This window comes from Egretta garzetta, unplaced genomic scaffold, assembly GCF_000687185.1.
Source record: "Egretta garzetta isolate BGI_Z169 unplaced genomic scaffold, ASM68718v1 scaffold53, whole genome shotgun sequence".
Lineage (NCBI taxonomy): Eukaryota > Metazoa > Chordata > Aves > Pelecaniformes > Ardeidae > Egretta > Egretta garzetta.
In genome coordinates this window covers 2868487-2880373 of record NW_009259312.1, presented here as the reverse complement: position 1 = coordinate 2880373, position 11887 = coordinate 2868487, and the positions used below count along the sequence as shown (strand labels likewise).

At 38.4% G+C, this 11887-nt stretch overlaps 1 protein-coding gene across 2 annotated transcripts in view; it reads left to right on the top strand.

The window, feature by feature from the left end:
- Nucleotides 1-5252, top strand: part of CUL4B (cullin 4B) — a 23518-nt gene extending 18266 nt beyond the window's left edge. For both annotated transcript variants that reach the window (XM_035891947.1, XM_009636404.2), the window contains 6 exons: nucleotides 258-365; nucleotides 614-727; nucleotides 1675-1780; nucleotides 1859-2031; nucleotides 2586-2738; nucleotides 3949-5252. In XM_035891947.1, the coding sequence (XP_035747840.1) occupies nucleotides 258-365; nucleotides 614-727; nucleotides 1675-1780; nucleotides 1859-2031; nucleotides 2586-2738; nucleotides 3949-4044 (750 nt within the window). In that variant the 3' untranslated portion in view covers nucleotides 4045-5252. The remainder of the gene's footprint in view (nucleotides 1-257; nucleotides 366-613; nucleotides 728-1674; nucleotides 1781-1858; nucleotides 2032-2585; nucleotides 2739-3948) is intronic.
- The last annotated feature ends 6635 nt before the right edge of the window (nucleotides 5253-11887 follow it).

Below are 11887 nucleotides of genomic sequence, written 5' to 3'. Positions count from 1 at the left end.
CTCTTTCTTCCATTCACACGTAATTAGGTACATCTTCATATCAGCCTGCTAAAACACTTCTTTTGCTATTTTCTTCCTGTATGGAAGTGCTTTTTCTTAGCCCAATTTTCTTGTATGTAACTCGCATTTTATATAGCAAAGACATCATAAGGTCACTTGTCTGTGCTCTTATAATGCCTGTTCTAACTTACCGGTTCTACCTGAAATATGTTTAATAAACATTGCTTTATATCAATTTACTTTGTTTCTTTCTGCAGTATATGCAAAATCAGAATGTACCTGGCAACATTGAACTAACAGTGAATATTCTGACTATGGGTTATTGGCCAACCTACGTGCCTATGGAGGTCCATTTGCCCCCAGAGGTAATGAATATAGACGTATTGTACCAAGTATCAGACTATCAGTAATGCCTCTCAATATCAACTGCAACTTGGCTTTAAATATGCATCTGTGTGTCTCTAGAAAGAAATGCAGAAGTGTCTTTTTTAAATAAAGTTTTCTTCATCTTTCTAAGCATTTATTAAAGGCCTGTTTGGTTGTGGAGGAGGGAAGGGTGCTTTTAAAGTAGAAATTGTGTTTTAGTATTTTGGGTTTCTTCTTTTTTTTTTAGATGGTAAAACTGCAGGAGATTTTCAAGACCTTTTATTTAGGAAAACACAGTGGTAGGAAACTTCAGTGGCAGTCAACACTAGGACACTGTGTACTAAAAGCAGAATTTAAAGAGGTGAGTTTTCTCTTATTCCTGTTGCTTTGCCGATTCCAAGTCTGGGTTGTACCTTAGGGATATATCAGGAAGTTTTTTTGTGCTCTAATGGAAAACTTAGCACTGTTTTTGCAATTACTTTTAATTTTTGACCTCTTGCTGTCATTTCCAGAATTGGTAGTTTCTGAAATAGATGTATTAAGATCTAAGAAGATGCATCTGTTTTCTGTATCGGTGGGAAAAAAAATTGTTGGTTACTGCTTGGAGAAAATAAACAGTGGGTTTAGTTCCATATTAAAAATGGCACTAATTTTTATACTGTGGAGAAAAAAGTAAAGGGCCATGTTCCATAGATGACCTTACTTATCTGACAGCATTAAACATCTTTACATTAAGCTTTTCACTACACCAAATAAAGAAAAGTTTTGGATTGTACAAGAACACAGCTGTTTTTAAAGGGCCTCCAGTTACTCCCCTTCTGTGTTTCTTCATGGGCACAAACATATTTCAAGAAAACTTCTCTATTGCAATGGGAATGCTTACCAGTTCTGGTTTCCAGAAAAAATGTTAATGGTATTTATCAAACTCTGTTATTTCAAAGATTCTCTAGTTCCTAATACTATGTTTCTTAAACTAATGTTTATGTTACACTTTGACTTAAAGGTCTTTCAGATTGTAATTTTAAGCACTTAGTGCTTTGAGATTTGTCTTGAATAAGTTTATGCATATATTGGGTGAGTTTTGTCTGACCTCTAGTTTATTCTGCGTTTCATAGTAAACATGAGGTGACCAGTAACTTTTATTCTTTCATATTCCCAAATGAATAAACTAACAATCACATCCTTTAAGTGAAATAATTGACATACAAGAGTGACTTGTTCCTTCCTCCTCGCACACCACCACCCCACCACCACCCCCAAAAAAAACCAAAAAAGCCTAGTGATGTCTGTTAATTTCCTTTGTCACAGGGCAAAAAAGAACTTCAGGTCTCCTTGTTCCAGACACTGGTGCTGCTCATGTTTAATGAAGGAGAGGAATTCAGTTTAGAGGAGATAAAGCAAGCCACTGGGATAGGTTGGTATTGAAAACAGCTGACTACTTCCAAGTGTTCTTACTTAAAAAAAAACACTAAACAACTTGTTTCTGCTTTAGAGGACGGAGAGCTGAGAAGGACACTTCAGTCTCTGGCTTGTGGCAAAGCCAGAGTACTGACTAAAAGCCCCAAAGGCAAAGATGTGGAAGATGGAGACAAATTCACATGTAACGATGATTTCAGACATAAGCTCTTCAGGATAAAGATCAACCAAATTCAGATGAAAGAAACGGTATATGCTTTTTAATTCTCTGAGGTTTAGATCCTTGGGTCAAGTATCTTGTTGCCTGCCCATTTACAAGGCTTTTTTTCCTCTCGGTTGCAACATACGTGCTGATATCTTTGTAAAAGTTACACGTATGATTTGGATGATAGCACATACCTAACCATGCAGACTTAAATGTGTGCTTCCGTGCTAACTTAGACACCAGTGGTGCTAGATGTCTCTAAAGAAGGTTGTTTTAAGAGCAGGTCCAATTAGCAAATGTACTTTTCACTCTTGACCGTTCCCTGGAGCTTTACTGAATGGTTTGTGAACAGAGAAACAAGTTCACAGTGAATTTTCCCTGACAGCCATCCAATGTAAAACATGTGCAAAGATTTTAATTCCTTGTATAAGTGGTTTTTTTTAGTAATTGGCCTTCCTGCTTTTAAAGGATTTAATCAAATATTTGACAACAGACATTTTACTGTCTTATACTGAAAATTGTCTTAGAGATATGAAGAATAATTGTTTTGACAGTTCTAGTGTTCTCTTTAAAACTTCTCTCTAAATGGATCCTTCAGGTGGAGGAACAGGCAAGCACTACAGAGAGAGTATTCCAGGATCGGCAATACCAGATTGACGCTGCAATTGTACGAATCATGAAGATGCGCAAGACACTGAGTCATAACCTGCTTGTGTCAGAGGTCTACAACCAGCTTAAATTCCCAGTAAAGGTACTGATTTTTCTTTTTCTAAAACTTTATTACTACTTTTTTATATTCCCTGGCCTGTCCTCAGTTAAACAGTGCTTCTGTCTAAATCACACATCTTTTTACTATTAGGGAGAACAAATACTCACTTTTGGGAATTTTTAAAAGGGCCAACTGTATTCGTTTATTTGAAATATTACCTCGGGCTTTTAGTAAGTCATTAAAACCTATTACCAAAGGCTTTCAGAACCAGAGTCTGTTAGCAGTAACTGTGAAGCTAGCTCTCCTTGTACGCTGTTCTTCTTGCATTTAAGTGTTCTGGCAATGCACTCATGGGGACAAGGCGAAAACGGTTCAGATACATAATGCAGAATTGGTTTTGAGTCTTAATTTCGTTGCTACTTTTTAATAAATCAGTAACCAATAAATGTACAGTGGTTTTTCCAGACAGATTGTATTGGTAAATATATACACATATTTATGGAATGAAAATTAGATACTGGTGAATGTCTCACGCTACAGAAGCCCATAGTTGCAACATAAAATTAATCGCTTATTGTGTACTAATGGAAATGGATTTTCAAATAGACAGTGATTCATCTGTTTGAATTCAAATATGCAATGGTTTCTGTCAATGGAAACGTAAAATAAAAGGTACTGCCGTCTCATTCTGTTTTGTTACCATGTGAAGTTCCTGCAGGCCTGTAAGGATTGTATAAACTGCAGTTGGGCTTTGCAGGGTTATAACGGATTATTTGAGTGCTTTTCCTCATTCTCTGTCATTTTTATAAAAGTCCTTCAACCAACAAAATCATAGGGCACCCAAACTGTTTGGAAAACTCACTTGTGTCAAGATAAAATGAAACTTGTACCATATTTACCAGGTAAAAGTCAGAAATGGAAACACTTTGGTACATAATGCATTAATTGCAGTTCTTTAAAATAAGAGTTGAGTTCAAACAGCAGCAAATATCTTACGCTGCTATAAAAAGTCTATGCTCAGCTGCAGGTGACAAGCTAATTTTCTAACTTTCTCTTCAATCAATTACACATTGCAGACTTCAGAAGCTTTGATGCTTTAAGGGATTTCTTTTTTTTTTTTTTTTTTTCTTTCCCAAACTGATTCTGTTTCCTCCGCCATCTTAAACAGTAGTCTGTTTGCCTTAAGTAGAAATAAAGAACCAAGAAACATTGACTGCAAAGTAATAATACTAACATCTGCTTTATTTTACAGCCTGCTGACCTTAAGAAGAGAATAGAATCCTTAATTGACAGGGACTACATGGAAAGAGATAAAGAAAACCCGAATCAGTACAACTATATTGCATAAACATATGTTGGCCTTTGTTTTACTGCACACTTGGTGTCATACACAGTTGCCAGTGGATAAACTAGCCTGTTGATCCCGTTAATTGACTTTTTATACTACCGATGATTGAATGAAAGCAGTGTAATGGAAAAGTATAGTAGAGTGGACTTCTTTCAGTGGTTAACATGCCCATTTAAAGAGTACTATTTACATTTTAAGAAGAATGCTGTTGAACTCTTTGCATGTTATTTAGTAAGATGTGCAGAAAGCTGAAAGAAAGTACCTGGTCTTTGTGATTCCATTTGTCTCTGGGTCTGAAGAGGAGTCCCTTGATATATGACAGATGTCTTTCACACCTTTAAATGGAAACAGAAGGTTAATTAATATAAGAAAATAGCCTTTAAAATGCTTAAACTGCATGCAAACTTTTAATTTACTGTACAGAATGCGTTTCAGTTAGTAACATGCCATTGGTTTGGTTGATGCCCACACTTGGATTTTTCCCTTGAGGGAGGGAAAATGGGGAATAAGCCAAGCTACGCTTATTGCTGATCTAATGGAGAATAATCTCAGTCGCAATCAAGACAAAATGGTACCAATATAAAGCGATGTATAAAGTTTGCAGTGTGGGCATGTATACTGTATATACAAACACCATTCTTAAATAACTGCTACATCAAAACAAGTTCAGATTAGATTTATATGGCTTGCCTATAAGACTTAGTGTTCACCTTTGGGAATAATAAGCATAAAACAGCCATAATGGAAAAAGTGACAGTTTTTACTAGTCATGGGTAGGAGGCCTTCACCTCTTGGCAGCAATACTCTAGAAAAGAGAATCTATTTACAGATATCTATGAAAAGCCACACTGTTCTTGTGGTAAAGCTGTAAGAACAAAAATTACAAATGGATTTTAATACTTGTTTTGCTTTGCAGCATTCTAAACTTGAACTAACCTCAAGGTTTAGACAGGGCAGCTCTTCTCAGACTGCCCTGCTTTGGATTGCTTTAACTTAAAGCTTTAAGAACTCAGCCCTAGATGTGGCAGGCCTCCTAGAACCCAGAAGCCTACCTCTCATATAGAAAGTATTGCTACAAGGCATCTAAAATATATTTTCTTAGATGACCAGAGAGCATTCTTTGCATCTTTATAAGACATGGGAGAATAAGTCACTTGAATGTAGAGCTTTGTTTCAACAAAACGCATTTTTTTTTTATTGCTATAGCAGCATGTGCCAGGAATATATGGGAAAAAAAAGTGTCAGCAGAAAAGGTAACTCCTCCACATAACAGTTCTTCCTTACCCAGCCAGGCTTTAGACCTACGATTAGCTGTGTTGCAGAGCACAATGAAAAACCTCATCCTCTTTCAGGCACTGATAGTCCTGGGGAATACCAGATATTTCTTGAAAGCAAGATGTTACTTTTGTGTAATGGCAGTGTAACTTAGCTCTCTATGATCTATAACTTCTATCACTGTGATCCCGCATTCAGGGGCGTGCATGTGCAAGAGAGGGAGAGTGTGTGTATGTGTGTGTATTTTGTATCTGACACATCCCATCCTTACTGCTTTTTTGATCTACTGTTTAATTCCATATTTTCTCAAGCTCTTTCATATGCAGTCCTCAGCTGACAGATGAAGCAGGTGGTTTTTTCTCCTACTAAATTATTTGCTGTCACCTTCTACTAACTGTCATATAGCTCTTTGTGATCTGCAGAAAATCTACCTTCTCCTTTGACACTATTGCAGCATAACCACTGGTAGACATCCAGGACCACCCTTGCCTCTGTAAGAAAAATACTAACAGTAGAGTTATCTGGTAAGAAACTTGAAGACTGCTCCTGCGAATCTTTAAGTGTTAGTTCAAATAGAGATCCACTGGGGAGAAAAGAATGCCCCCCCAAAAAAAACCTTCTGTATTTTGCATTCAATGTTCCTTTTTCTTGTATGTGTTTTGTATCTTTAGCCAATAAAAGATTCCTTTTTAAAAGGTGTTTTGGAGAAGGAGCATAAAACTTAACTCTCTGGGAGACAGGAGATGATGAATATCAGTATTGAACCAGTTCCATTCAGTCTGTTGTAGCATATAAATCTAACACCACTACGTGTTTAAAATGCCTATTCTGGTAAAATCCTCCCTCATTAGACAAGTGTGTTGCATTCAGTCAAACTAACTAGAAAGGTCTGAAGGTTCAATTTTTATCCCATCCATTTCAGTAACTTAAACGCAGAAAATACGATATAGAAAATGTCCTCAAATCCCATCAGACTTCCACGATCTGAGGCAGACCCTAAGTGGCAATCTAGTTAAAGCAACCCAAAGAATGGACTTTGAGAACCCTGGCTAGGCCGAGAGGGGGGGTGAGAAAGGGGAGGGGAGAAGGCTTCTCGTATCTTCATGGGTTTTCCCCAAGAACTTGTTCATCTCTTCTGCTAAGGTCTTGCTCATTCCTGGTTAATGACAAAGCTGCAGCCAAGATTTATTGTCCAGCCGTACAACTCCGCAACTTCTTGCTGGGATCATGTGCCTGCCTATTGAGCCATATATATCTCTGTAAGAAAAAAATTGAAGTGGGCTTGGACCACAACTCATCTGGCTATAACACAGCTTGTCTGTTTGGCCACACATTTTTAATCTTGACTCTTGCATGCAGTTTATAGCACCTTGTTCATAAGAAATTGCAGTTTATTCTTAGAAATATATATTTTAGGTTTTTTAATCTTTATACCCATAAATGGACTATTTTTTTGTCTTGGCTGGTTTAAAAAAGTGACCATTTTGTTTAAATGCTATAATTGCAAATGTGTTGTAAACGTTGTTTTGTTCTATAGTTTACACAAAGGTGCCAAAGTAAATAGTTAATAAAAAAAAAAACAAACCCTAGCAAATTAAGTTGCTTTAGCTGTTCTTCATATTTTGGTCTCTGCTTTTTTTTTTTTGTCAGTCTTTCATTTTTTTCCTAGACATATCATTTGTCCTAATGCTTTCTTTTAAAAAAAAAAAAAAGTGCATCTGAAGAAATGTTCAAATACCACTTTTTTTAGTGATTTCATATAGTAGGAAGAATATTTTCTTTGAAACGTTACACTAAAATTGTAAGAGTACAGCAGCATTCAAAAATGTAATATACTTTTTGTATAACAGTTCTTCAGAGTATGTCTGGAGTGGGGGGAAGAAACTAACCCTGTTACTTTTCAGAAGCCTCTTCACTCGGCTACCAGAATATAAAATTGTGCTTTTTCACTGCATCAAAAAGTTACAGTTTATGCAGACTTGCAAACAGGGCATGTATCACCGTTGCATCCTTCGATGCAAAAAGCAGCAAAACCTTTTTTATGTTTCATAAGTCTGATATGGGTACAGAGAGTCTTTCTTAAGTTGGTAAATAATGTAAATACATGTCCTTTCAGAGAGTGAGTCTGTTATCTAGGTATTTTGTGTCATTTAATAAATATTAAACAGTTTTGTGTTGATAAACTCTTGTGTGTAAAATGCCTTCTTACTCAAAGTTCTGTATGTTGGGCTTACTAATGTTTGTGGCTTTTTAAAATTCTTTAGCTTGTGCTTTGATAGCAAAATAAGTGTTTGCTACTTAAATATAGTAATAACTAGTTCCTTCTTCATTCAGTCATTAAAATCCCTTGAGTTTTCTAAGTGGCTTCCATTCCTGAATTATTTTTTTTTTACTAAGGTTATTGGAGGGGAAGGAAATAATCACTAGGTATTTTGTGTCATTTAATAAATATTAAACAGTTTTGTGTTGATAAACTCTTGTGTGTAAAATGCCTTCTTACTCAAAGTTCTGTATGTTGGGCTTACTAATGTTTGTGGCTTTTTAAAATTCTTTAGCTTGTGCTTTGATAGCAAAATAAGTGTTTGCTACTTAAATATAGTAATAACTAGTTCCTTCTTCATTCAGTCATTAAAATCCCTTGAGTTTTCTAAGTGGCTTCCATTCCTGAATTATTTTTTTTTACTAAGGTTATTGGAGGGGAAGGAAATAATCATCCTCGCAAACTCTGAGTTGGGAGTAGAACGTGTAGAAGTGCCAGAAATGGTACAAAAATACCAAAGGTGGTGGCTTGTTGTTTAGTAGAGGCGGCTACTCTCCTGCGCTATGATTATTCCTTGTCTCCCAGTACAGTTAGTAATATTTTTAATGGCTCTGGTACAATCACTGAAGTACAACGGACGGGGCCGGACAGCGAACTTGCTTTTGTTGATGATGGCCAACTGGGCCTTTTCTTAATTTTTCTTCAGCCATTTGGAACTGCTGGACTAAATCTGAGCAGAATTTGTCAGAAATATCCAGCTCAGCCCTTCCTGGTGCAGGCACTCTGAGGGCTTAGTGGAGAGGTTTAATTTTGCTTTCTGAGCTCTGGGGGGGTGGTTTGGAAACACCGTTGGCTGTAGCAAAGCAAGTGCTGATCCTCCAAACTCCTCTCTGTTGAAGGCTTGCATGCACTGCAGTGGGGCTGACCTTCCACAGCACTGCTCTAATGCCAAAACTTCCCTAGTGCATGGTGGTTTTAAATAGGTATGGTAATGAGTGTCTTCCACTAATACTGCTCAGGTGCTTGCTTTCTCTTGTTATAGCTTGGAGGCATCTAAATGTCTGGGATGGATTTTCCACTAACAATTTCTCCTTAAAGAGAGTGTTTCCTACTTCCTACCTTCTCCATAATCCTATGGAATTTTGTTGTTTAAAAGAAAAAATCCTACAGAAGCAGATGGCTATTTGGAGGTTGATAGATCTTCTGCCTGCTCTGAGAAAAAAACAAGCAGTAAATACTTTTCATTTTTGTTACTGGATGAAGTGCAATATATGTTACTGTATTTTCTCCTGATTTTGAGAGAAACTTGGTGCCATATCAAATTGAAGACAGTAGCTTTTGGATTTATTTTTTTTTCCAGCCCTTAATGAGGCAAGGGCTTGCAGATGTACCGTGCTATTTAGAAAATGAACACCTCAACTTTGTTGAGGAGCTGAGGGACGTTGGACTTTGTGCAGAGGGTATCTTGTACAATATGGAGTTAAGTGGGAAGTGGAGCAATGGATGTTGATCAACCTACAATGGAGCAGGTTTTTCTTCTGGCTGTGTAACTGCTTCCTGATACAAGGTCATCTTTAAAATTACTTTTACCACTTGTCTTGCTGCTGCTTATGGGAAATAAGCATTAGGATATAAATGAAAGAAGAAAAGTAGCTTTAAAATTTAATTTTCTAAAATCAGTAAGACATTGCAGCACCGTAGATAAACCCCTTTTCTTAAGCTTAGGAAAGCTTAAGCAAATGCTAAATTTTTATTGATTGTTACAGATCTGTGCACACCAGCCACCATAACGGGGTCTGACCCCAGGATCGCCCTGAGAATGACAAGTCCTAGTGAAGGCTTCCAATTAGTCTTTTATTAGTTTTTCTGGTTACAGCTCGAGCTGGGTGCCTCGAGAGAGGGACCCCCACCCCATTTCATGCCTCTCAATTATGCCCGTACCACCCATCACCTCACCCCCAAGCCCAATCACTTAATTATGGCCGGCAGTCTCTTGATTTCTTACTGGTTTTCACTGTTGCTTGGCTGGCTGCCTTCTGAAGTTACTTCATTCTCTTGGAATTGTCTCTTTGGTCCTTATCTTCTTCATTCCACTCGTATCTGCTGAATTCGGCGTGTTCTTTGTGAGCAGCATTAGTTTTATCAAAAGTTTACCCTTGGTCAGCTCTTGCCACCTAAGGCTTCAGTGACTTCAGCTGCTGATGCTAGGCCACTGGTGCTAAATGAAACTATTTCAGAGAGAAGAATACACTTAATCAAATTTCTCCTATAACACTGATAGTTCTTTATCTTACTCCTTAAAAAAATCAGATGTTTGTCAGCTTGAAATACCATATTATTACTGAAATACTGTATTTTAGGGCTGGAGGAAACTAGGGATGTCCTTAGCTACTTCTGTGTTGAAATGTCTAAGTAATCTTAACTTGCTTTTGCTACAGAATTTTGCCTTTTCAAAAAAGTATAAGTCTAGAGGTTCTGCTCCATCTAATGATATTTTCAGCAACAAGGCAGTTGCAGTAACTGCTTTTCCAGTAGATCCAACATTTAGCTGCTTTATGCAATTAAGGCATAGAGAGGGTCAGGCACTGGACTCCCTGGTAATGCTTAGGCCACTGCAAGGCTCAAGGGTTGTAAAGCTGCTTTGCAAAGCTTAGTCACTATGACTTTGCAAATAGGGGCTAGCATGCAAATAAATTGCATCTAAGAATATATGGAATGGATTTCTTTTTGCCATTTGGAGTGTTAATACTGCATGAAATACCAGCACTGGATTATTAGCAAGGTGCTCACTTAGTATGTAGCTTTTTTCCCCTCTAAGACCAAACCTCATATGAAATTATCACAATGCATGTTCTGTTTTACCCTTGTATGGTCTCTGAAGCTTGAAGTATATCTGAGAACAATTTGTTACCATGGTCAAAAACAGGTATCTTTTGAAAAAGCAGTTCCTTAACTACAGCAAGAAAATGAGTAAAGCAAGACTGCTCTACTAATTGTCGCTAAAGGCTGGGCAAGACACTGTGTAGACCGAGTTCTGCCAGGTGCATGCTGGGGAGGAGGTGTAGCTTTTGGGCATGAGATGGGAACGAAGATTACAAAATACAGCCTCTGTAGAGGTGAGCTGGCACCTCATCACCGTGCAGGTAAAGCTCGCTTGTAGGCTGCGGCCAGGGAGTAGGTCAGGCTCACTCCTCCAGAGAACTGGTTCTGCAACTGAAAGGCTGCGATTCTGCTGCTTGCAGAACTGGCGCTGTCTGCATATCCCTTCAGTTTCTTCCTTTTTATTCATATGGCCACGGCTGCTCCTTCAAATCCTAGCTCCAAAAGCACAGAGCAGACCCGCAACCTCAAAACGGAGAGAGATCAGTCCCCAGAAGAGTTTTGTTGCTCAGGACAAGGCATTAGCTCAGAGTTTGCCAGACCTGGTTTCCTACCTCTGTCAGAACTGGAAACTGTAGACTACTCACATGCATCACTATTACACATATCATCTGCCCTGATGTGCTCTCTGCAAAAGGGATGTAATCTTATTCTAGGTCACAAGGGGTCCTGTAGCACTGAAGTCCTGCAGTTAAAATATCCAGATATGAAAATGACTGTATAGAGAAATTACAGTCAACACATCTTTCATAAGAGTTGGAAGTGGGAGGTGCCTTGGGGGCAGAGCTAGTCATTTGCACAAAATAATTTCTGCTCTGAAGCCAACAGATAAATCTCCAGCAAGTTAGCAATGCACATCGATAAAAATACAAAATTGAGAGTATTGACATTTTTCTACTTTGCTGTTACGAGCACAAAGAATATGTTGAGTTGTCAGTCAAACTATTTTTTTTCACTTTAAATAGATCTATCCAGAAGTAGTTAGGCGTGACTCGCAAAACACATAAATCTCATCTGCTGCCACATGTTAACCCGGCTGCTGGGTGCTCCGGTCCAGGTCATGCTGAGCAGCAGATGGAAATGCTTCTGAGCGCAACAGGGCACCCCAACACCAATGGCACCGCCTCACCCTGCATCCTGCAGCATTGAGGATGCCCACAGCAGGACAGCAAAGGAGCGCCTGCTGCACCAGCACCACGTCAAAGCCCAGCTCCTGGCTCACTTTCACCTCCCCGGGCAGCCAGTGTATGATTAAACCCAGCCGCATGTATATGAGTTATGTTTTGTAACAGGCTTGGGATGGAATACTGCCGCCTGTGCCTTTGCTTCTCCCCGCTAAGCTGGGAATGTGTTTTTCCAGCTGTGTCACAACGCGAGATTTCAGAATGTTTTTGCAGGAAGTTTTGCAGCTGCCCGCTGCAACCTGCT